Below are 24,785 nucleotides of genomic sequence, written 5' to 3'. Positions count from 1 at the left end.
ACATTTTCAACTTCAGTAACATGGATGGTTTTTGTTCTTTTTTTCCAGGGAGAAGAGGATCCAGGACATTTGTTCTTTCCCATTTAAAAATTGCTGAAAAACTACTAAATAAATTATTTCTGTTTCTCAAAATAAACAGTTTGATACTTGCTTTCTTCTGCAATCGTTTTAGCATCCATGATGAATGAGGCATGTCTGATTGCTTACATGTATGTGACACAATGTAAGGAGAGCAGTATGATAAGGACTACCGTTGTCAAATACTGGCATTTATTGCTGAATTCAGGGAGTTTCTCGTTTGTCTTAGATGATGGAAACTTGTGTTCTGGCATCTGATGGGCAGGGAGTTTCAGAGATTCTACTGAATTTCTCCTTAGAGTCAAGTGGAGAGACTGTACAAGGAGTGCGTCAGAGAACTTGGCTGGAATTCCAGCTTTTCTTCAGAGGCAGGTTGGGCACCAGCATGAGGATGATTCAGCAGACTTCTTAAGAGGGCCGAAGGCCAGTTGGTAGGAGGCATCAGGCCCATGGTGAGTCTGTAGAATGTTTAACTCTGTGTACTTACCTGATACTTAATTCAGGTGTCCAGCATGAGGTTTTAGGCACTTGCTCAAGAGCTGGGACATCCAGCCTCCTCAGCAGCACCTAAGCACCACTTCTGCTGCCTGTACCCAGTGCAGGGTCATGGTGGTCAGGTTGAATGCTTACTTCTAGATCCTCGAAGGATTTTTTGCACAAGAGGCACACTTACCTTTGTCTGGTGTAGCAAGCACAAGAATTTTTATCTGTTTTTCATTTTTGAATTACATTTTCTGAGAACTGGGTTCCTTTTTTCTTTTTTTTCTTTTTTTTTTTTCTGTCAACTGTTAGGAAATTTTGCTATTCCTTCTGCATTACTGAATTACTGCACTAGAATGCTGAAATCATGCAATTCAGTTGGAAGATTAATGAGGTGTGGTTTCTTTTTCCAGAGTAAATTCTAAAAGCTGAGGGTCACAGGAGACATAGGCAGTTTATTATTATGGTTTATATTTTGCTTTGGGTGAATATACTTTATTTCACTGGGAATATGGTAGGTGTGAAAAGCCATTTTCCCTTTTATATAGGAGCATATACTGTTTATTACTAATATTTTCTTTTCTTACTTGTTAATGTCTAACAACAGCATTGTAAATGTGTTGTTCATATTTATTTAAATAACTTTTGTTCATAGTAAAATTTTACAAAGCAGATCTAATTTTTTACAGTGTTGAATGCTAAGAGATTGGAATGTTTCTGTTAGATGCAATTCACTTACTTTCTCAGTAAGACTTCTGAAAACTTCACTTTGCAAAAGTAATGGAGAGTGATACATATCTACAGCTTCACCACCTATTCTTAAAAGTCTTGTTTCTGTTTACTGTACACCAGCTCACTTTTTTCCCCCAGTTTTTTTTTTTATATATAGATAGTTAAAAACATACATACCTCCTTGGTGAACTGTGCTGATGATACCTCTTCCTTTGACTGAGATGAAATACTGAGGCCTGAGCTCTAGCCACTTGTATTTCAATGATAACCTTCTAGCCATACTTTACCTAATGTGTTCCTAGTGCAACTGGCCATGAGGACAAACCAACAGTGGAGCATGTTGCACAGGCAGCTTGTGTAGTCCCCATCTTTGGAGGTTTTCAGACTGACAAAGCCTTCATGAAGCTGGTCTGAACATAGTCTTGGCCCTGCTTTGAGTGGGATATGTGAATCAGTAACTTCTGAGATTCCTTCCAGCGTTTCCATGAGTCTGCATGGGGGATAACTTCAAGGAATGGCCTAGAAGAGCAGTTACATGTTTTTCCATTGGTAACTCCATTTCCAGATCTGAGATTCACTTTTGGAGTGGGAAATTTCACAGGGTTTCCAACTCCAAGCCTCAGCACTCCAGCCGTTTGCCTGAGGAATTTCAGAATTTACAGCATTGTATCTCCTGGTTGAAATTAAGCAAGAGATTTTTTTTACCTAACATATTTTCATGGCTAGCACTTGCAGCCTGAGAGATGGTTTTTAATTCAGGGCCTCTTGAAGAGAGCAGTTGAATGGATACTAAAGTGTATAGAGGTTGGGGAACCACTGAAAGGAGGTGGCTGGCCTTGGATTGGGAGCAGTAGCAGTGGGAGCCTGTGCCTGGAGGAAGCCAGCAGGCATTTCTTGGCGCCTTTGCTAACAGGCAGCAGACTCTGTAGCTTCTAGCTTCCATACTTTGCCTTCATTCCTTCATTCCATACTGTCTATTTAGACTCTTTCTAAAGAGTTTTTTGAGCACAGCCCCTTCCTTCATCTCTCTCCCTACCTTGGCTATCTTCTCACAACCATGCACTATCTTTCTTTCTCCTGAGGTATGCCTTTTATACCACAGTACCTCCTGCAAATAATTTTTCTCCATTTAAGTAGTACTTAAACTGATGGGATGAAATGGTACATAATGGAGCATGTGAAAAAATTTAGCTGCCAAGGGATTTTAATTTTTCAAGTGGCATAACACAATCAATTATAATGTAATTCAACTAAGTAATTGTGTTGATTATTTCATCTTCTTTGCATGTCCAAAAAATTCAGTGTGATCTCTCTCATACCTTACCCATGAGAATAGTTTTGTGGACTTCTAGAAGCTACTTACATGCATAGGTGAGCAGGAGAAAATGTATTTATGTACAGCTGTTGAAAACATCTAATGTAGTGATCCTGTGATAATCTAATAATATTGAAAAAGGGGAAGCTAAGCTTCTTAGTATGCATCATTATACTCAAGTCAGTATAAGATGAAGTATAATATACTTTAGAACATAATATATGTAAGTATAATACAACTTTATAACATTAGCATCAAGGACTTTTTCCAGTATAGTATTTATTTCTGCACAGCGTTAGCACATGGGTACTTAATCTATTAAAAATTATTCAAAAGGAACATTTCCTTTCTTCTCCATTGTCTGGACCATTTCCTAGATGAATGAGCTTCCTGAAGCTGATGCTATGCTTTGTGAGTCAAGTCCTATGCTGAGAAGCTTAAGCTAAATCCCCTGTAGGAATAACTTTACTAGCATTAATGGTATTCACTGATCATGAGTATGGCTCAAACACAGTAGAAAATACCATTTGAATAAAACAGCATTGTAACTCCATGCCCACACTTCAGTCAGTTATCAGAAGTCCCACTGACTTCACGGAGGATTGAGTTTCATCTGAAGGGTCTTGGGATTTACATGGCATATCATGAGAATCATGTCAATGTAATAACTATGCAAAGAAAATGCTAGACTAGCACCAAGAACATAACATTGAATAAGAATGGGACACGATGTTCGTCTATCCCAATAAATTAGAGATCTCTCATAATTTACCAGGCAATGAGAGCAGATAAAAATGTTTTAAGAGAGGAAAAGCAAACAAATTCCTGCAAAATTTCATCTGCTTTCTCTACTGGGCTGGGCAGCCCCATTTTTGAAGTAGCCTCTAATGAAGCTGTTCAGCCCAAACTGGAGCAGCAAAGCTCTTCAGACTTTTTTCACTGAAGCAGTGGCAATGGATAGAGTGCAAAGTTAGTCTCCAAGTGATCTGTCCAGCATGAATGTAAATGTTAAAACATCTTAGTTTGTTTCCCTTTTTAATTTATAAAATAAAATATATATTTGATTGTTGTTACATATATACAATTTTGGCAGAAGTCACCTTAGCTTTCAGGTCGCAGTGAAAAGAACTGAAAAGAACTATTCACACTTCATTTGGTAGCAGCAACTGATACCTGAATGCGAAAATAATCTTTATGGATTAATTGTATGAATACTTGTTGCTGTCTTCCCAAGTATTCATGGTGTTGAAAACTGGGAGAAAGGAACCCATGTATGTCACAGGAAACTAGGTTTCATATTGGCAGGTTCTACTGAGCTTAGGGACACCCAATCCAGAATATTTCTGTTTAGAAGAAATGCACCACTCTTCTTTGCCTTTTTTTTACCCCTCTGCCATGGGACCATTTTCACATGGGAATCTACTTTGTCTCCTGAGGAATCATACAGTTGCTTTTTGATAGTAGGTGTTGAATTTTTTGTATGCATCCTTTCATGGTCTGGTTAGGAGGGCATGTAATTATCAAACCCAAGAGTTAGTAAGCACTTTTTTTTGTAACACATGGCTGTAAATACACAGAAATATAAAGAGTGCTTTAAGTCTTCTTCTGAGGGTGGAGTTAGGTCATTTTAATATAGTCTTCAAAAGTGATTTCAAAGAATTTGCAGGGCTGACTCACTGCACACGCTGCCTTGTCTAGTATCGTCTGTTGTATCAACTCTGTGTAAATTGGTTGTATTTTTAGAAAAGAGTCCTCACTGAATCACTTTCAATAAAAAGAAAAATGTGCAGTCCTCAGCACGTAGATCTCTGCAGGTCACAGAAGAGGTTTACATTTCAGCGTTTTCCTAAAGAACTAGTAAAGGCTTTTGATTTGCTTGCATATGAGAAGTAGTTGGTCAAGTAAGGAGTCCTTTCTTAAGACAAAGGATTGGGGGAAGTTTGCCTGCCTGATAATTTTTAATGCTTTATTTATTGTTATCAAACAACATAATATTTTATTACTTCTCTTCATGGTTTGTGTTATTAAGAAAGAGAACAGTACCACAACTCTCCTCCAATGAGCTGTTCTCAATCTGAATTGTAGAACTGGAGCAAGCTTAGCATTCTTGACCAGTTCTCAGCTCAAGAGAACATGCCTTCTTCCTATGAGTCTCATTTTAGGAAGTTTTTTTAAGGTATACCAGAGTACTGTAAAATATAATCCCTTTGTTCTACCTGCCAAAACATGAAAATACTGTCTTTCTCTTTGAAGAGGGTGATTTGGTAATGGTCATTGTTCTTTGGGCAATACTGTTCTATCTTTCACAAATTTTTCTATCCTACTTTCATGTATTGCTAGAAAAATGTAATTGTATTAGAACATAGTTTATCTACTGGGTCAAGACAAAAGTCCTTTTAGACCAACATCCTGCTTCTGATGATGGCAAAAAGCAAATGCTTAGGAAGGAGTGTTAAAACAGACATGTGTGGTGTTACTTCCTTTGATAAACCCTTCCACCCTACAGCAGCGTGAGGCTTAAACTTGTTCTGGGAAAATATTACATCACTAGCTGTGTATTTAATAATCCTTACTGTACTTCTGCTTCCATTATTTTGTCTGGTTGCTTTGTTGATCCACAGTATTTGTTTCTTCCATAATACTGTATGACAGCAAGTTCCACCATTTAATTGCACACTGTATAAAAAACAATGTTACAGTTTCAAATGCAGAATCAAATTTTCATAGTGATAAATACAGTTAACATTCCAGATTCTCTCCTGGTCAGTCACACTTGAATTCAAGAGTGGTAGCTGGGAAGGATACAGTTGACTAAATGCTTGCATGTCTTTAAGTTTCATTTTCTTCTACCATATCCAATGAATAGACTTTGTTAGTGAGGATTAAAAACATTGCCTTCAGCTACATCTAACTTTTTTTCTATTTAGAAGAATATTTATCTGGGATGAACCTTAAATTTCACCTGAATAAGCCTTTCAGCATTTGCATATAACATCCTCAGCTACTCCGTAGTGGATGTCAGGTCTTTAGCTTTACAGAGTTTGGGTCACGGTTACTTAGGATATTGTTCTCAGAGACACAATTAAACCAGAATATGTATTTCTTGCTGACATTTATAGCTCAGGTCCATCCTAAAATTACCAAGTAAATAGTTTTGCCTGGGGGCTTGTGAAGATGTGTGCAGGCTGAGCTGTCTAATAGGCATGGAGGGCTTATCAGTCATGTAAAGATACAGTAAAATAAAATTGATATAATTCGAAATGTTTATTTTTCCAGAGCTCCTTTTGTAGGTTAAATGCACAGCAGTGACTTTTCTCTCTGTTATACAGAGGAGCCAATATACTGTTATACACCACACAACTTCACCCGCGATCAAGCCTTGTATGCCAGAGGATATTGTTGGACAGAATTAAAAGATGCCTTGCCAGGAGTTGATGCCAGCCACTGGCCCTCCTTGTTTGAGCATAAGTTCCTACCTTATGCACTGCTGGCTTTTGCTGGGATAATGTACATTCCAGCTCTGGGCTGGGAATTTCTGGCCTCTACCCGACTGACTTCAGAGCTTAATTTTTTGCTTCAGGAGATTGATAACTGCTACCACCGTGCAGCTGAAGGGCGAGCACCAAAAATAGAGAAACAGATTCAGTCCAAAGGCCCGGGGATCACCGAGAGAGAGAAGAGAGAAATCATTGAGAACGCAGAGAAGGAAAAAAGCCCTGAACAGAACTTGTTTGAGAAATACCTGGAAAGAAGAGGACGAAGCAACTTTTTAGCTAAGCTTTATCTTGCCAGGCATTTGTTCATCATCTTTTTAAGTATCATACCAATTACATATTTATCCACCTACTATGCTACACAGAAGCAAAATGAATTTACATGTGCACTAGGAGAGCCTCCAGACAAAACAAGCAGCTCCAAATTGCACATCAGAGTGAATTGCAAACTGCCATCTGTCCAGCTCCAGCGGATTATTGCAGGTGTAGACATCGTTCTCCTCTGCTTCATGAACTTGATAATCCTTATCAACTTAATTCACCTCTTCATATTTCGCAAGTCTAACTTCATATTTGATAAACTGAACAAAGTTGGAATAAAGACCAAGAAACAGTGGCAGAAGTCCCAGTTTTGTGATATCAATATTTTGGCCATGTTTTGTAATGAAAATCGGGACCACATAAAATCATTGAACCGTCTGGATTTTATTACAAATGAAAGTGATCTGATGTATGACAATGTGGTACGCCAGCTGCTTGCAGCGTTGGCCCAGTCCAATCATGATGCCACTCCAACCATGCGTGATTCAGGGATCCAAACGATAGACCCAAGCATTGATCCAGCAGACATTGATGCTAATGAGCAGCTCATCATTAAGAGGCCAAGGAAAAAGATGAAATGGATCCCAACTACCAATCCTCTTCCACAGCCATTCAAGGAACAGTTAGCCATCATGAAAATTGAAAACCATAAACCTGAGAAACCGAAGCCTGTGCGGAGAAAAACAGCAACAGACAGCCTTATAGCTCCTTTGTTAGAGTCTGCTGCAAAAACCTCACAGCAATCGTCTGCTCATAAAACTGAGCCAAACGCCATGCCAAGCACAAGTAGTGAAAAGAAACACACACGGCACTTCTCCTTGGATGTTCATCCATATATACTTAGTAGCAAAAAACCCAAGCCAGAGATTCAAGCCATCCCCTCGATGCCTACATCGAAAAGCCAAGAGAGTGGATTTTTAAACCAGGAAGAAAATGTCGTAGTACACGTTACCTCCTCTCTCAAAGGTACAGTATGTAATCCCAGTACCACCTTCATAGACTGTAGTTTGCATAGTGATCTTCAGGAACTCAAAGCTTATCTGAACTGTTTGACCTACCTTGCTAGATTTTTGGATAGCTAATAATATTAGGGCTTGCAGGCCTTAGCATTAGACGTTTTCTCTCTTTAACAGCTGTGTGGAATGAGGATTATTACAGGTAGAGGTGTACAAAACAGCCTGCAAGCTGTTGGTGCAGGTAATTTTTCAAGTGTAAGCAGTTTTTCACAATGTGGTCATGCTTGCCAAGGAAATGAGGAGAGTTTGGCCTCCATGATCCCCCCTCCTGCTCCACCAGCACCTGGCACATTTCAAACATGCCTTATTTTCAAGTTATATGGAAACTGCCATGGTAGATGACCAGCATTCTGACCAGTGATAGCCACTTAGGAGTGTGTGAGAAACTCTGCTAATGGCAGTTACAGCTGCCTGTAGAAAAAAATCTCTTTAACTACCAATTCTTAGGGGCTGGCATATGTTTGTCACCTGGGAAATCACAACTCAGCTCATTATTACTGTTCTACACACAGGAGGTGTTTTAAATTGCCCTTTTTCTCATGTGGACCAGAGGATGGATGGTCTGAAGTGTGGGTGCTGGTCAGGGATTCAGGAATTCTACCATTCCCTTCCCATGTGGTCTCACAGGAGATGCTATTTCTATGCCTCAGTTTCCCCTGTGTGTCTTGAAAATCCTGTCCCTTTCTTACCTTAAAGGAGTGTTTCAAATATGCCAGTAATTGTTAGATGATTGAGTGATGAGGAAAGCCATGTGAGCATTAAGGAAAGTGATAGACCAGTAGATAAACTGATAGGCACGTAGATAGATAAATAGAAAGATAGGTAGGTAGGTAGATAGATAGATAGATAGGATAGATATCTTGTTTATATTTGCAAGCTACTGACATAAGAAAGAAGCATTATGCAGTTGAAGTTACAGAAGGATTTGTATGTGCTTAAAGCAATGGCTCTCATCTCATTACAAGCTAAGACCTCCCTCTGGGCTCCGACAGACTGACAGCTACCGTCACCCCACTGCCCAGCAAAGAAGTGATTTGAGGTATAAAAGTTTCTGTCACTTCCAAATCCCTATGCTCCTTAGAGCCCTCCAACTACCCAATGTGCATGTGAGCTATTCTACAGCATTCCTTATCCAGTCACCTGCTCTGATTACAACTCCTCAAAACTACGGGGGTTTTCTGGACTCGTTTACCTTCATTTAAATTAGTGCTTGAATATTTTAAGGGCAAAATTACTGTAGTTTTGGGGCTCTGTTACTCCCCATTCTCATTAAGAGTTTTCAGCTTTTCTTTTGAGTTAGACCTACATTGCAGTCCATCAGGTAAGATAGACTTAAAATTTCTGGAAAGAAACGTCAGTTAATGCCGAATTGCCAAGTTCTTTCTAAAGACAAGTGGCTTACAGTGTGTAACCACTAATTTTTCCCACTGAAAAGATCAGTGCTTTTTGTATTCCATCCTGTGGATTTCAACAGTCATAACATTTATCAAAACACTAAATCATAACATTTATAATCTAAAACACCTGCCAGACTGTAGAGGAGAATAAAAGATACTTTTCAGTTGGTTTTTGTTTGTTTTATGAAAATGCCATTCACATAAGGAAGCATGAGCATGCGTAAAAAAGAGCGAGATCTACAAAACCCATTTGTTGTTTGTCCTATTTCCCTGACCTTCCAACCCCATTGTTTTAAATCAGTCCTGTTGGATTTCTCAAAGGGTCCCAGAAACATTCATTTTTGGGTCCACTCCTGCTCCCACTGAAATCAGTGCCAAAACTGCCAAAGACTTTTACTGGTTCAGGACACTCCTCTCTGACGGACTGGAAGGGTGAAAGAGACAACCTTTTAACTGTGTGTTTTGCGTTTTTTTTAGACACCCCTCATCCTGCAAAAGAGATCCTATACTCATCTGAAACATGCAGAACTCTGCCTGCTGCTGGGGCTTTTGTCCACAACCATATAGCCACCACTGCTGCTGCAACGAGTATGACTTTGAACCAAGTCAAGGCAGAGCCAACTCCTGCACTGAACTGCAACCCAGCCCACCCTTTGCTGCACATCAACACGCTGTACGAGGATCACGAGGAGGAAGTTTCAAACATAATAGACAATGGTATTCACTCACCAACTGACACTGGGGAAATTCTCTCCATCCCTACCCCAAAGCAGATAAGGTTGGCAACATTTGATGAACCAATGGCAATTGTGAGCTCGGTGGAGTACTGAGGACCCTGGGCTGCGCAGCTCTGCGCTCAGTGCCAGGGCCAAGACTACTGCAGTGTGGACCATGGTCCCCCAACAATGCAATTCACTGCATGAGCATGGAGAGTTTTCACACAGACTGTAGCTTTTGGTAATAACACCAGAACGTTTTTCAGGGTCACATCATGAGCACTGTCAGTCATTTGCAAAATAGGATAAAGAAAATCTGGTGGAAATAGACCTTTAACACCAAGACAACTGTTAGCTCTAAACTATAGCTTCTTGATTTAAATGGGGTTTAGCACAATTTATGAATATTAAGAGTCTGATGCAATACCACAGTAATTTTAGTGAGTGTTTAAATTCTTTGCATTCAGAATCACTGACTAAAGTTAAAACATGAAAGTTAGGTATACTTTTTTAATGGCAGGAGTTAAATACAAGTTTTTTTCCAAGCAGAGAGGATTTTCTTTTCAATTCAGGATTATGAAAAAGTTATATGCAAGCAAAATTTTTGTTTATTTCTTTAGCTCACTAATGTTGGGCTTGATGGAGACTTAGCTGAAAGGGCCTTACTACCACCAGCATTTAAGTGCAAAAAGATTGGTATACTCGATCTCTTGCATGTATAAATGAAAATACCTGAGGTGTGCCCTGCCCTTTACCTAGCTTATATGTTTGATGGAAGATGATGAAATGAAGAGTTTATTTTTTTAAATATATTTTACCATGGGAAGAATTACTTTAATAACTTTTCAAACCAGGTGTTGATTTTAACAAAATACTTAGAAGAGAATCATTGTAGCTGCTTATTTTTTCATAGTCTATTTATGAACCAGGTTAGAAACTTTCATGGGTGCTTCACTGATATGAAAAAACCATAACAAAAGGTCGTATTTTGTAAGGAAAGGTCATTACAAAATATCTTACAAAATATGAAACCAGCAAGACTGTTTTCAAATAACACACAGTTAAAGAAGTGTATGAATTCAGATCTGCAGACTTGGCTAGTCCTTGATTCAGCAAACACTTAAAGCCATGGATGGCACTGAAACGACTCATACGTCTAAAGCTAAGCACACACTGAAATGTCTTTGCTGGATCTGGGCTCTAGTGCAGGCAGACAATAACCCTGCAGTATGTGCTATCACTCTGATTCAATATTTGCCGTCCTTGGCTGAAAGCACATCTTCATGTCCATCTTCCTATAACTACGGTATGTGTGATTTAATAGAAAACTCTAGGATAACTAAAACATCTATTAAAAGTGCATCATGCAATAATCATTCTCAGCAAAATTATAGTGAAACAAAAAGTGACTGTGTTAAAATAATATTCTTAGCTGCATTCAGAATTATGGAGTATGTGTGTTTGCTTCAAAACTATGTATAATGGTAGAAAAAATATGCAGCACAAATACAGGACTGAAAACCTTGAATTTATTTTTAATTTATTACCTCAGACATGGATATATTATACCAATATTTAATGAAAATAGCACTGAAAATAAATACCTGTTATTCTGAATAGTTTAATGTGTACTACTTCCTAGCTTAGTTACGTACAAGTGGGATTTTACTGTAAGTAGTAGGTGGGATAGGTAAAGCCACTGTTCCCCCCTACATTACTTATGCCCAATCTTTTTGTCCTGAACAGCCAAACACCACAAAGGCAGGAAGCCAGAGGACACGTACTGCAGCTGGGGTGAGGCACTGGGATCAGCTGAAGGACCCAGCTGTAGCAGGCCCCTAAGGTCTTGGTACAGGTGGCATGGAGCTGATGGAGGACATAGAGCTTGGTCCAGGGCAGCTGGGCAATGATGACTGCAACAGCTCCTGCTGGCTTGTCTCCTTCCAGGTCTGGGGACATCGATGTGCCCCACAGCCCGCAGCAGAGCTGTCTGCATGGGACAGCATGTGATGAGCAGAGATCTGAACAGCTCATACACTGCCTGTGGCTCCAGGGCCATAGGTTGGTCACCCCTCTGCTAACCCACGCAAGCACAAGCTGCAGGGTGTCCGGCACCACTGCCTGCGTGACTGACAAACTGGGGGGACTTTAAATAACAGATCTGTGCCTGTGTAGCCAGGGCCTCATTCTGTCCCAGGCACAGGAGGAAGCTTTCTGCAGCAGCCTGGGAGTGGAGGATCACCGGTGATGGGACTGCAAGCAAGATCTCTGCTTCACCTAATGGGAAACTGCCATCCATCCAGTCACCTGACAGCAATGGCACATAGAGACTTCGGAGGTGAGCCAAATGCCCCACTGCATCCTATTCATTTAGATGTATGCTGCAGTTAGTATTAATTTTTCGGGCAAATTAATAGTTGGTAGTTGTTAAAAGACAATAAATAATTAGAAAAAGTATGAAAATCACCTTAAGAAAATCAGGAACCTGTTAATAAAAGCAGAGTGAAAGAATAGGACCCTGAGGCCAGTTAACGAGAGGTATCTGCCTTATGCCACTATATTTTCAGTTGCCAGAAGGCAGCAAGGTGAAGTTCATCCTGGCTGCAGTGGCTCAGCTGACAATGTTACAAATGCAAGGGGAAATCCTTGGGGTGGTCTGTTCACTTGTTCACACGTCCAGCAGTATGTCAGCCATACAGGTCTGAGCTAAAATGATATACCAATATACCAATGGGAACTGGTATATACCAATATACTAACGCCAGGCAAAGCAGACTATGTCTAAAACTTAAGGATCCAAACTTTGTGTAATACATTGAAAATAGCAGCATTCAATATAGAGGAGGGGTTTATGCAGAAAATGCAGGGCTGGGTTCTCAGGCAGGTGTGCATACAGAACTAATGAAGGTGCTGTTTCCTAGGAAGGGCTGCCCACTAACATATATATTTTCCCTATTCATTCAAGAGCAGGACCCAAGTCCGTGTGGACACACTGTCATGTGGTACTGCTGGTTAATTCATTTAGGTTCTGTTGGTGTCCTTGTCGAGATCAGTAGATTGCACCAACATAAAGAAAGGAAAGCATATAGCTTTCCTTATCTCTGGGCAAGCTAAACTGAGAGAACACCCACTTTAACTCACCCTTACCTGTTGTGTTACAGGACCACCACCCTTTCACAAGCCAAGGGCTGCAGATGTCAGGCACCCAGCTCTGGGTGTTAACAGGTTAACTAATTGCTGAGGGCAGGATGGTGGCGCAGACATGGGGTTTCACTGACCATGCAAGCAGAGAGTGAGTGCAGCTTAGTCTTGGGTGATGTGGGGTAGGTAACTGATGCAGGCACATAGCAAACACTGCCTTGCTCAACTGAAAGGAGAATGTTAGTGTCCTACCCACCGAGAGGAACTGACCTAAACTGAATGATCAAAGATGAGAAAGATGAGACATAGCCTCATTTTTAAATGTCTCTTTAGCCTGATTTGCACTAGCATCTCCATCTGCCTTGTCTCTGCCTAATCATTTCAGCTTGACAGATTAGATGATTCACAGTCTCCAAAGCTGCTTTCCCATTTGCTTCGCTGGGAAAATGACTGCATGTTGAGAGAACACAGAACCCTCTTTCTTCAGGGTACTCTTATTCAGAGTACATTTGACAACCAAACAGGAGAGACAAGCCTGTCAGAAGCATCTTTTGAGCTATGTTTAGGCTGTCCAAACCCAGCAGGAGATCAGCCATTTCTGTCTCACAGCCAGCTAAAGAAGTGCTTCTGTGAGGGTTTTTTAAGGGCAATGATTTTTAGTACTGATGTTGCTAACATTTAGCTGTACTTAGTAAATGTACACATACACACACTCAGGTTTATATATACCAACTGCATACCTACAAATTCTATCTATATTACATGTAAACACATCTGTTGCATAGAAATGTTCACCTTCTCTACTTTGCTTGGTAAATAAGCCATAGAATCATAGAATCATAGAATCATAGAATCATAGAATCATAGAATCATAGAATCATAGAATCATAGAATCATAGAATCATAGAATCATAGAATCATAGAATCATAGAATCATAGAATCATAGAATCATAGAATCATAGAATCATAGAATCATAGAATCATAGAATCATAGAATCATAGAATCATAGAATCATAGAATCATAGAATAGTTAGGGTTGGAAAGGACCTTAAACCTAAACTTCCCCTGTTTAAGTTTAAAGCCACTACCCCTTGTCCTACCACTACAGTCCCTAATGAAGAGTCCCTCCCCAGCATCCTTGTAGGATACTTAGTCATTTCTTTTCATTTAGCATTATCGTGCATTAGACCCAACCCAGCAACGTTATGCATCTTTCTGGCTCCACTGGGGTTTTCTGGTGCTTGGCATGCTGATGAAGGTGCTCTGTTCCCTGCAGAGTTAGGTGTGCTGGGTAGGTTGTATTTTGATATTGACAGTAAGTCAGCCCCTGATCTTGGAGCCCTTTTCTGTGCAGTGCTTCCTATGGCTCCTTGGCACCAAAACAGAGGACACAATTTGCAAAGGGGATGCAGTTAGTATAGCTGACAGCTATTTTGCACATCCTTTTTATCTCCAGACCTGGCTCCAAAGCCAGTGTTGGACACCAGGGCAAGCAAAGCAGAGCTGAGGCTCCTCTCGCTTGTCCCTGGTTACCAGCAACCAGGTTATCTGCCAGTTAAAAGTACAGCAGGGGTAGTGCTCACATGTATGTCTGTAAGAGAAATGCTGCGCTGGGGGTATTTCATGTCTACCTTCAAGAAAGCTTGTCACTGCCCTTTCAGGCTTGCATCAGAGGAAGCACTAATGAAAAAGTCTGAGGGCATGAGCCCAGGTTCCTAAACTGGGCTTATGCTGATTCAGTGAAAACTGAAGACATCCTTAAACACACTTGACCTGGCACTGCTGAGGGAGAATTCTTCCCTTCATATCACAGTCATAAAAGAGTATTAATAGGAATAATGAAAACCCAGCTTTAACCTTTCAGTCAGAGGGTTCAAGAAGCTTTAGAAGAGCTCATCATTGTTGTCCTCCCCAAGCTTATGGATGCAGACACTGAAGCACAGGAAAGGGAAACAATTTGTCCCAAAGCTACTGAGGCTGTGTCTGAACTATCTATCTAGAGAACATGCCATAGGTAGGGCACTGCCCTACCTGCCAGGGTAAGCAAGTGAAGGTGTGTTTTAGTGCTGCAGAAAAGCTCTCTGAATTCTTCTCCTAGCTGACAACACTTTTTTATTAGTAGTATTTATTATTTGATTATTATTGTTGTTGTTGTTATTATTACTATTATTCCAGCAGCGTTGTGGAATGCTGACCAAGGAATGTTTTGCTTTAAAGAAACAATGGGTTTTCTCATGAAAATCATTCTGCTAAAGTACAAGCCATGGAGCACAGTGGGAGTTTTAAAAAAAACAATTATTTTTCAGGCACCTTCCAATATTTTCTGGCTTTTAATGAGGAATATTCCACTCCATCTGTAAACAGACTGTAACTAATGGGAAAACATTCTATGTACATTATTTACAAACAACAAATTGTCAGCTTTTGCTGTTGTCTGGGCAGTTTTGGAGTGTTTCTTAGCTGATTTTGCAGCATTGTACAGACAGAAGAATTTATGAATGACTCAGACATGCCAGTGAGGATCTTGGGGCCCTGCAGGTCAAAATCAAGGAAATTCTGGCCCACCAATCCTGTTGTTCTCAGTGGCTATTGATGCTTTTGACTCAATGCTTTATTGACTTGCTATTTTTTCACAGAAAGAATTTGCCCAGAGTCAGAGCCAGCTTAAGCTGAAAGAAGAAGTTGTTGGGCCTCCTGCTGGGCTTGAAGGCAAAGAAGTTTATTGACTCTTTTGGTTAACTAGAAATATTTTGCTTTATAATCTGAAGGCTCATAGCATTCCCTAGCCTAGCTTTCCAAAAACACATCCAGGCAGTGCACACAGGACAATAAATCCCTGGATGAGGAATGCATGATTCACAAGCAAAACCTCATGTCCTGCATGAAATGAGACAGAAACCAATCCATATTCTCCACCGCAGATGCCTGCCTGTAAAGAAAAATTACATGCTTAAAAGGTTATGACGGGTTTTGCTCTTAGAGCTTTTGTACCATGCCAATAGATCCCCGGCAGTTTACTGCAGTTACTACTCTGGGATAAGAAGCCTGTGCCCAGGCCCTGGGGCGCACAGCAGAGGGGGTATGTTTTGTCGCTGAGTTAAAGAGCTTCTGAGAGCGATCCAGGAACCTCTTTTGCAAGTGATGGATGTGTTAGTCCACACAAACTTGGAAAAAGGATGTGTCACAATGGGGGCTAAGAAAACTCTGTGCTGTTTGTCCTCTATGTCCTGCAGATTTTGTACCGGCAGATTTATCCTGTTATTGGAAAGGCCTAAACAGTGTAAATGAGTGACGAGATGTATAGAAGAAATCAATAGCCTGGAGAAGAGAAGGCTCCAGGGAGACCTTATAGTGTGGCCTTTCAATGCTTAAAGGGGGCTTAGAAGAAAGACAGAGACAGACTATTTAATAAGACATCTAGTGATAGGACAGTGGTAATGATTTTAAGCTAAAAGGGGGTAGATTCAGACTAGGTATAAGGAAGAAAGAGGCCAAAACAACAAAGCTGAGAGCCTGAGGAACCAGGTATCCCAGCAGAGCAAAGGGATGCTTCACATGACAACAAGAGCAGCAGAAGAGTCAAAGGAGCTTCTGGGAGAAGCTTTAAGTATTGTGACAGTGACTCCAAGGCAAAGGCAGAGGATATTGTAGTGCCTAAGAAGAAGACATTGAGTGAAGGGCCACAGAGATGATGGAGGTACTGGAGCACCTCTCTTAGAAGGAAAAGCTGAGAGAGCTGGGACAATGTATGTAACCTTTCAGCTAGGCAGGTGGTGGCTGCAATGGAACGATATTCAACACACTAAGGTCTCTGCCATCCTGCAGACTCCTTGCTCCAGGCTCCCAAGCAGCCTAGCTGCTCTCCTGAAAACTCCTTGCAGACCACACGAAACCAAGGGACTGTCTGTTGTGGAAAGAGACCACCAACCTGGGAAAAGCCAGCAATAAAAGATATGTGCAGATACTTATTTTCCCTTCTATACTGCAGAATCTTTGAAAAAGCCTGTTTAATTCTTTTTCCCACAGAATTGTCAGAATGTCCCACAGCAGCAGTCAAAGTGTTTCTCTGCAAGCCTGTCTTTACTTATAAGAGTTGCTGTCTTGGCCTGCTGCTACCTAATTTGCTCTAAATCATCAGTTTCTACTCAAGTGCTGGGAAGGCCTGGTCTCCTGCCATAAGTCCTTTTGTTTGAACAAAAGCTCATAGTAAAGTAACCACAGGATGGGAACCAAGGGCAGATCCAAGACCGAAGTCTTAGAAAGAGACACTTGGACCTAAAGAAAGACCAATTTCTTTGTCTTGTTTTCCCTTTTACCATCTAAATGCAGGTTTATGTTACCCAAAATCTCTGGGAAACATTAGAGGAAATATGGGCTGGCACATGAAACGCCCTCTGCAAGCACACTCCTCTTTTTCCCAGCAGACCAAGTATTTCCTCTGGAGGTTCTGGCCCTGGGCTTTACACAGTTATAATTAAAACTTTATGGTTTTATATTGTACTGACTTCCTCAGCAAGTGCTTATTAAAATAGGAACGTCATTTTCACTACAAATGGGAATTTGCATTTTGATTTTTACCCTAAGTATTGAAACCAAAATCCATAAAAGATTATCTAATTTCTGCAAGTTTTAAGTTGTATAATTGAGTTTTGTAAGTTGTGTAGTGAATTAAGATGTGTAAATCACCAGGGTTTTTTTAAATGTTTCTTGTTTGGGCTAACAGTAAATCGCAAGATACTTGATGACAGGTTTTATGTGCAAAATCAAGGCAGGAGACTTCTGATGAGATAACTCACTGATGTATTATGTATTACTACCTAGTGTCTGGGCAACACTTGGGAGCTGCTGTCATAGACCAGCAACACAATGGTAGTTCCAGCCAAGAAGCCCCAAGCCCACAGCCATTGTACTGCTCCTGTGTGGCCAGCTTTGCCTGCTTGCCTGGGCTGAGAGCTGCCCCTGCTCAGAGGGCTCCTGGGCGAGCACTGAGCAGCCTCAGCTTGTTAGTCATTAAAGCGCACCCTCTGTTCTGGAGGGTTGCCCACGTCTTTGTTTCTGCAGGGCAGTACATCACCCACTGAGAAATGAAGCCTGTGGATCTGCTGCCTTGGCTATTCAGTGCATGGGGGCACGGGGGAGATCTCTTGGCCTGCTGGCTTTCCTAAGGGAGCAGTGGGCAAGCAGAAGTGGGTGAGTTGGGGCCCAGAGCTACCCAAGGCAGCACTTGTCCCTTGGGAAGCCAGACATCGCCAAAGACCATGCAGCCCGCGCTTGTGCTTTATGGGACAGGTCACTAGCTTGTTTCTGCTCCCCTCCCCTTCACCCAGAGTCCACAGTATCCCTGCCTACTGAGCCCTCCTCTGAAATTCTGCCCTTTTTCCCTACCATATACCTTTCTGCACACAAAAACTGCTCTTTTAGAGCCAGTTCTTACAGATACTGTTCATAGGTTTCACTGGCTACTTCTTCATTAGCCGGTAATGCAATGCCATAGGAGCAGATCAATAAATTGAAGCAGTGAGTGCTGATTTCCCCACTACCTATACAGTCTGGGAGTTTAAATTCAGACTACATTTAGTGCGCTGCCCTGGACCACACATTCCTGCCAGGCAGGTATGTGAGGCCTGTCATGTGTCTGGACCCTTATTTCTCTACCAGGGGCTACTTTGTACCTCAGGTGGAGTCTCCAGGGCTGTTTTCTGCTGGAGAAGCTGCAATCACAACAGATCCACTCTGCAAAACGAACCAGTGCACAGCTGGTATTTCAACCCCTGCTGATATTTCCAAAACCACATTATTCCTCCAAGCCAAAGTGCCAAGGTTGATGCTGTTGTTATACTCTCTTCTTCTGTATCGTCCTTCCCCCAGCCATCCTCACAACACCTTACTCCTAGAGCAACAGACCATCTATTGGCTGTGCAGCACCTTGGTGTGCCTTCCTGAGCACCCACCTGGTGCAGCACACCACCACAGCAAGCACAGAAGAGGCTGCAAAACCATTTCCCCTACCAGCAATAAGAAAACAGGGAGGGCCAGCAGGTGCTAATGCTGTTTGCCAGATGTGGAGAGCCAAAATCAGTGGAATTCACCGGTTCGTGTGCAAGGTGAATTCTGCCCAGAGGGTAGGATTATGCATGAGCCATCTTGATGTTCAGCTTTGCCCATTGAATGTGGTAACTTTCAGCTACCATGAAGTAGGATTAGACTATGGATTATAGTGTATTAACTACCTCATGTGGCAACTAAGCATGTGCTTACTCTTGTCCATTGCTAAATGTTAAATAAATCCCCCATTCTAACTGAGTGCAAGTTTTGCTTTTCGGTCAGATTGACACATGTACAAGACTTGCTGCCCCGGAGTACCTAACACCTCCTAAATCCATGTATCAGCCTTCCCCACCAGCTTCTTGTATTCTGGGGAGCTGACTCCATTAGGAAACTCCTTAGAGACAGGAACACTAATGCTTCAGTTGCAATATTGAAATTTTAAATACTCATTTATTGGTTTTGCTTAAGAAGCCAAAACCAGTGTGGTAAGTGATACCAAATGTGTCTAAATAAGCTATGATTGTGCTGAATAACCTATCAGTTTCAGAGTAATAAGTGACTACACAAAGAGCTGGCCCTAATGATGTTCCCTCTGCAGAAAGTAAGACCCAAAGCATTTGGCTCCTGAGGAGCACTGACAAGACTTGTTTGGCATGGACGGCTGATACATACAGATTTTATAGCATAGAGGTGTGCTATACCTGAATGCAAGGATTTTATGGTACCATTTCCATTTTCTTTCCCCAGAATGTTAATCAAGCACCAAATGTATGAATAAGATAACATCAATTCTCTTAGCAGGCTGGCCACCAGCTGAGCGACTTTCTCTGTGCACTAGGTAATGTGTATGTGCAGGTCCAATTATCCCTTACTCCTGGGGAAATGATTGCTAATATTCAGCAGAACTGTTAATCCGATGATACATTACCTCCAAATGTTTCTGTTAAAATATCTTCCTCTTGATACTCCCTTAATTGCCTTCTGAAATGTTAACGGGTACCTGCCTTTGTGTTGATATATTAAATCATTTTCTTTTAATTAGAGAGTTCAAAGGCAAAAGCTTTACAAGTGAAATGGAGTCAACTCTCCTGCACATTAGCCTGGACCATTTATTTTGCAGTCACTTGGGCTGGACCAGGAGCTGTTCCCGCTGTCTTGCCAGGCGTGAGTCCTGCTGTGCAGACAGGATGAGCTCGCTTATGTTCAGCAAGACAGAGGCAGCAAATGTCCTACCAGTCGAGTGCACTTCACCACGGCAAACTTGGGTGGCTGAAGCCTACTTCAGTGGAACCACTAACCTGAGACCATAGAAATTCAGATGTAATTTAGTATGAACTGCTTTATTCAGACGGAACTGGCCCAGGACATCTTTCATAATCTAAATTATTTGCAAGATTGATTTATCCACAGAGTTTGGACAGCTCATTACTTCAGCACATGTCAGAAGAAAAAGAAAACAAATAAAACCACAGTTGTGAAATATTTTCTCAAGTAGTGCTCTTCTCTGTCTCCTGCAAGAATGTTGGGATGAAAACACCTGACACATATACAGAGGAAGGTATGTACAAGACTTAAAGAGAAGAGGAGAGCAGGTACACACATGAAATTACTAAATGAAAACTCACTGATAACGTAACAAAACCAGCTTGCATTTCCCTGTCATTAAAGCAGCCTGTTCTGTTAGATTGTACAGGTAAAATAAGGAATGTGCTATACCTATGTGCTATACCTAAAGTAGCTCATCTGAGCAAGCACAACTGCTCCTTCTCTGAGGGTTTAACATTTTTAATTCAGAGGTAGCAACACAGGCTGAGGTGTACCTACACTCTGCATCCCCATCCTTGAAGCATCTTATTCAGCCAACAGCATGTGCAAGCCTGCAGAAATTAGGCTCCTGCCTGGCCACTTGGGCTGTCAGGCGAGGATTAGATACCTGTCTACCTGCAGGAGCCACTCCAGCACTGCTCTGGCTACTATCTGAGGCTACATCCAGAAAAAGACAGTTCTCCACCTCCACATTTTAGGGAGGGCTGTATGAGTATAGGCAAGCACGCTGATTTGCTCAGTGGTTGCAAGGATCCATTCTCTTTCCATAGCTGATATGAAGTGAGGAATTCAGCTCAGTTCTTACATCCTAGAAAAATATACAATTAAAAGGTACTTGCCAATTTTGGATCAGTGGACAGTACCACTGAAGTAGAGGGATTTTCTCCCCTTTTCTTACAGTCCAGTGTTGTAAAGCAGAGTGGGGTTCCTTCTCTCAGCACCAGCTCTGCTTTACTGTTAAAACTATCCTGATCATTAAGAATCTTGCAATAAGAAGGATTGTCTAGTCAGTAAGTCTGATATCTTACTACACCAGAGAGCAAGCTGAGGATCTGCGGTATGAATTGTACTGAGCTAAGAGGTGCTTTTCAATATTCACTTGCTGCCTGACGGGAGCTGACAGGTCTGCTTAAGCAGAGGCTGACTGACCAATGCTCTGTGCTTGTGGTAAGTGTAGGTAACAGCATTTCTACATGCAGTACATAACGAACACTTCTAATTAGCTTGTGCCAGTGCCTCCCACCCTCCCCCTCTTCCCAGGAGACTTTAATAGTGTCAACAGGAGCTACCTCCAGTACACGCATAGAAATGTCTCCATTAACTTCAGAATGGCCTTTGATCACAGTCATGGAAATGAAAGGTTCAGAAAAGAGCCATTTTCTACTCCCTCTGATAATCCAAAAGCTGACATTTCATATATGATTTAACCAGTCTTGAATAGACTCATAAATGTCCTGTTTTGTTGGTTAATATTCCTACAGAATCCATTACTAATATCATCAGGGTGGTTAAAATATTATAATTCACTAAATTGATTATGAGTGATTTTAGCATTTAGTACAAGTATTTGTAACAACCTCGGCCATTATCCTGGTAACTAATATCCATAACAGGCTTCTTACATGAACTTTAAAAATAATCAGTTAATACCTTAATTGCGTGTTGCATTAATTATACTTTCATCCAGCAACAGCAATAAAAATTCAAGCCTTGCCTGAAGGTAGACTTAAGAATCAACAAATGCATTTTTAACAGCTTAAAGCTAAAATCACCTTTTATGTAATTTCTGATTAAGAGATAATCATAATACTGGACTTGCAAGTGAGTCACAGACTGTCGTTTATCTGAATGTTTTTTCATACATACCCATTTTTTGTTACCACCCAAAGTGCTTACACATCTTTGCACGTGTTGTACAATCTTGTCTATCAAGAGCTTTATGATCAGTTTGTCAGGAAGAAATTTAATTTTTTAAATTGCAACATTAGATCTGAAACTATCACAACTGCAGATGATAAAAATAGAGAAAATATGTTTCCACAAAGCTTGTGTAATAGCATCCAAATTTTAGTCTCAGTGATGGACAGGGAGTAGAAATTCTTCTTTTACTAAACCTTGTGCAAAGAGACACCCTCCTAGCAGTAAGCAGCAATGTTTATTCTTTTACTGTCATAAGTCGTATGTAGCTAAAAACATTCATCCCTCACTTGTGAGCCATTGCTCACTCACAGCTTTGATAAATAACATATTAATATTGCACAGAAAGAACTCGGAACAGTTTTCTATATACCTATCGTGTGTGCTTTGTGTTTATGCTAATTTGGTTTATGGATTAAGAGTGCTCCCGGTGGTACTGCGATGAAATCAGTGCAGTTATTGTAATTGGATTTACCTTGCCAGAGGAAAGGTCAGTGTTCAAAGAAGAAGGAATTACTTTAGCATTTCCTTCATCAGCCAGCCTCCTCTCCAGTGTGTACACATGAAGCTCCAATTTCCATCTCCTTTGTTGACTAACAATTTTATTGCATTCTGTCTGAAAGAAAAAACAACCCAAACCAGAGTAACCCTCAGCTGAAAGCATTTTCAAGCTGCTCTTAGAAATCACTTTACTCATTTCTGAAGTGCAGTCACCCTGAGTGAGGTGAAATGGCTTTTCTAATAGGAAGCAGTGACAGACAATTTCAAAGCAAGTTTTCAGGAGGAAGGGAGAGAAGTCAGGCTGTAATTACACCTGGTGAAAATTACCTGGGATTGAAGGCTAATAGGGCATCTCTTTTTAAATCCCAAGGGAATACTTAAAGGACTGAAGGCAGCAGAGAATGCTCATTGTGGGACAGGAGTGAATGATGTGGAACAGACAGACAAAAGCAGCTCTTCTGAAGGGCCAGGATCAATGGATGTGGGCCGGCACAATGCAGGCACTGAGGCAGGGTAACTGGAGCTGGGGCTTGGGGTGCTCTGGGGCCCGAGCCCATCTCTGTGTGGCACAGCTGGCAGCTCAGCCCATGTGCAGGATGCGTCCACAGCATGCAACAAATGCTTTGGTTACTGCCTGAGCCAGCCTTTCCCTCAGGTGTCTGTGTCTTTAGCTACAAGAGGGATTAAACATTTTTCACTTGTATATTTTCTGATGGGCAAGGTCAGTCTCTGAAATGAGGGGTATTGGATCGTATCATGCCTGAACATAAGTGTAAGTAAGTGACCCATGAAATTAAAGAACATTTTCTGGCATTCACTCAGGACAGCTCAAGTTTCCCAATGATTGATTATCCTGGAAAGTCCTAGCAATAAAGGAAAGATATTCATCTCTAGGTGGAAGAAATACCTGAAGTAAAAGTACATGAGCAGGAAAAACCTAACTTGGGTCCAATGAAACAGAAAAGTGGTGGTGGTTTGGGTTTGGTTGTTGAATTTTTTTCACATCAGAGAACAAAATACAAAACAAGGAATGAAAAATAATTTTAGCTGTGCTATCTTAAAATATTTAAGGAACTGATATAATGTGTGTATATATATACACATATATATATAGTATAGCATCAGTGATTAGGGCAGCTTATAGGGAGCACTGGACAACAGCGCTGCAGGATCTGGCTGCTGCCTAGGTCTTGGCAAGGATTTCAGTCATCTAGATCTCTGTGAAGAGGGACCAGCCTGTGAGGAATCACCTCTTTTCACAGCTGTGGTCACAGAAGACCTCCTCTGATACTTCCCCTCATTATAGGGTCCAAGACTGTTTACTGTGAGGTTTTGGAGCCATACAAGTCTGCTGCCCTTCAAATCTGAAACTGTCTAGATTTGGTGATGCGCTGAGTGAGGGTCTATACAAGACAGAGTCTGCCTCTGTTCTACAGAGCTTTGGAGAGGCTTCCCACAACACCCAAAGGGTATGGCATGTATCCAGCTGCCTGATCTGCCCATTGAAAACCAACTTCTTAGTTTGATATCCACTGGTTTTTGAATATCACTATGACCACTGCGTTGTTAAAAACTTGCTGGAGTGCCTACAGCCATACAGGCCTTTGTCTTTTTAGTATACTAGCTAGTAATACTATATATAGTATATATATTTAGTATATATAGTATACATATTTAGTAATAAATACATTTTCAGAAAATCAATACAACAACATCAAGCTGTAACAGCCCAGTCTTGACCATTAGATAAATATCAAAGGTTGTGCAGCCACTGGGTGACCAAAAATTGTTCAGCTTGTTAGTGTGTAAAAAGGGAAACAAGAATTACTTTTCAAACACAAAATCTGCAGGAGACGACTGATGTTTGCATCAAGCAAAAAATTCATGCCAAGCACTGACCTTCTTCTTATTGTGTGAAAAGGGCCCTCTATCATCCGTGCATCATTTTCATCTGAGACAAGCATCATTGCCAGGCGTTGCAGTGATTTCCCCAGCCTACCACACCTGCTTGGTATTTTGAGCCTTCAGTTATATTCATGGTATCACCACAGGGTGCAAGACGAGTTTTGCAGGGGAAGGAAAAACCAGCTCACCGTGATACTGTGTAGTAAGGTTCTTGTTGCCAGAAATTACATTAATAGCAGTGACATACTTGCCATGTCAAAGGGCAAACATTTTCTTACAGTCAGCTTTATAAAACGCATAAGATGATACATCTGCCCAGAAATCAGATGTGTGGCAGTAAGGTGAACCACTGGCTTCTTGTCTGTTCTTTACATAAGTATGTGCCCTACTTATATA

The 24,785-nt window shown here is 41.1% G+C and overlaps 1 protein-coding gene across 1 annotated transcript; it reads left to right on the top strand.

Moving 5' to 3' along the window:
- The first annotated feature begins 310 nt into the window (after nt 1–310).
- On the top strand, nt 311–9,663 carry PANX2 (pannexin 2). The gene is made up of 3 exons (XM_010021374.1): nt 311–446; nt 5,935–7,386; nt 9,311–9,663. Exons 1-3 carry the CDS (start codon nt 311–313, stop codon nt 9,661–9,663), a joined length of 1,941 nt encoding a protein of 646 aa, XP_010019676.1.
- Nucleotides 9,664–24,785: the final 15,122 nt, after the last annotated feature.

Source organism: Nestor notabilis, unplaced genomic scaffold (genome assembly GCF_000696875.1).
Source record: "Nestor notabilis isolate BGI_N333 unplaced genomic scaffold, ASM69687v1 scaffold10759, whole genome shotgun sequence".
Lineage (NCBI taxonomy): Eukaryota > Metazoa > Chordata > Aves > Psittaciformes > Psittacidae > Nestor > Nestor notabilis.
Note: the sequence above shows the minus strand (reverse complement) of the source record. Positions and strands in the feature narration are given on the sequence as shown.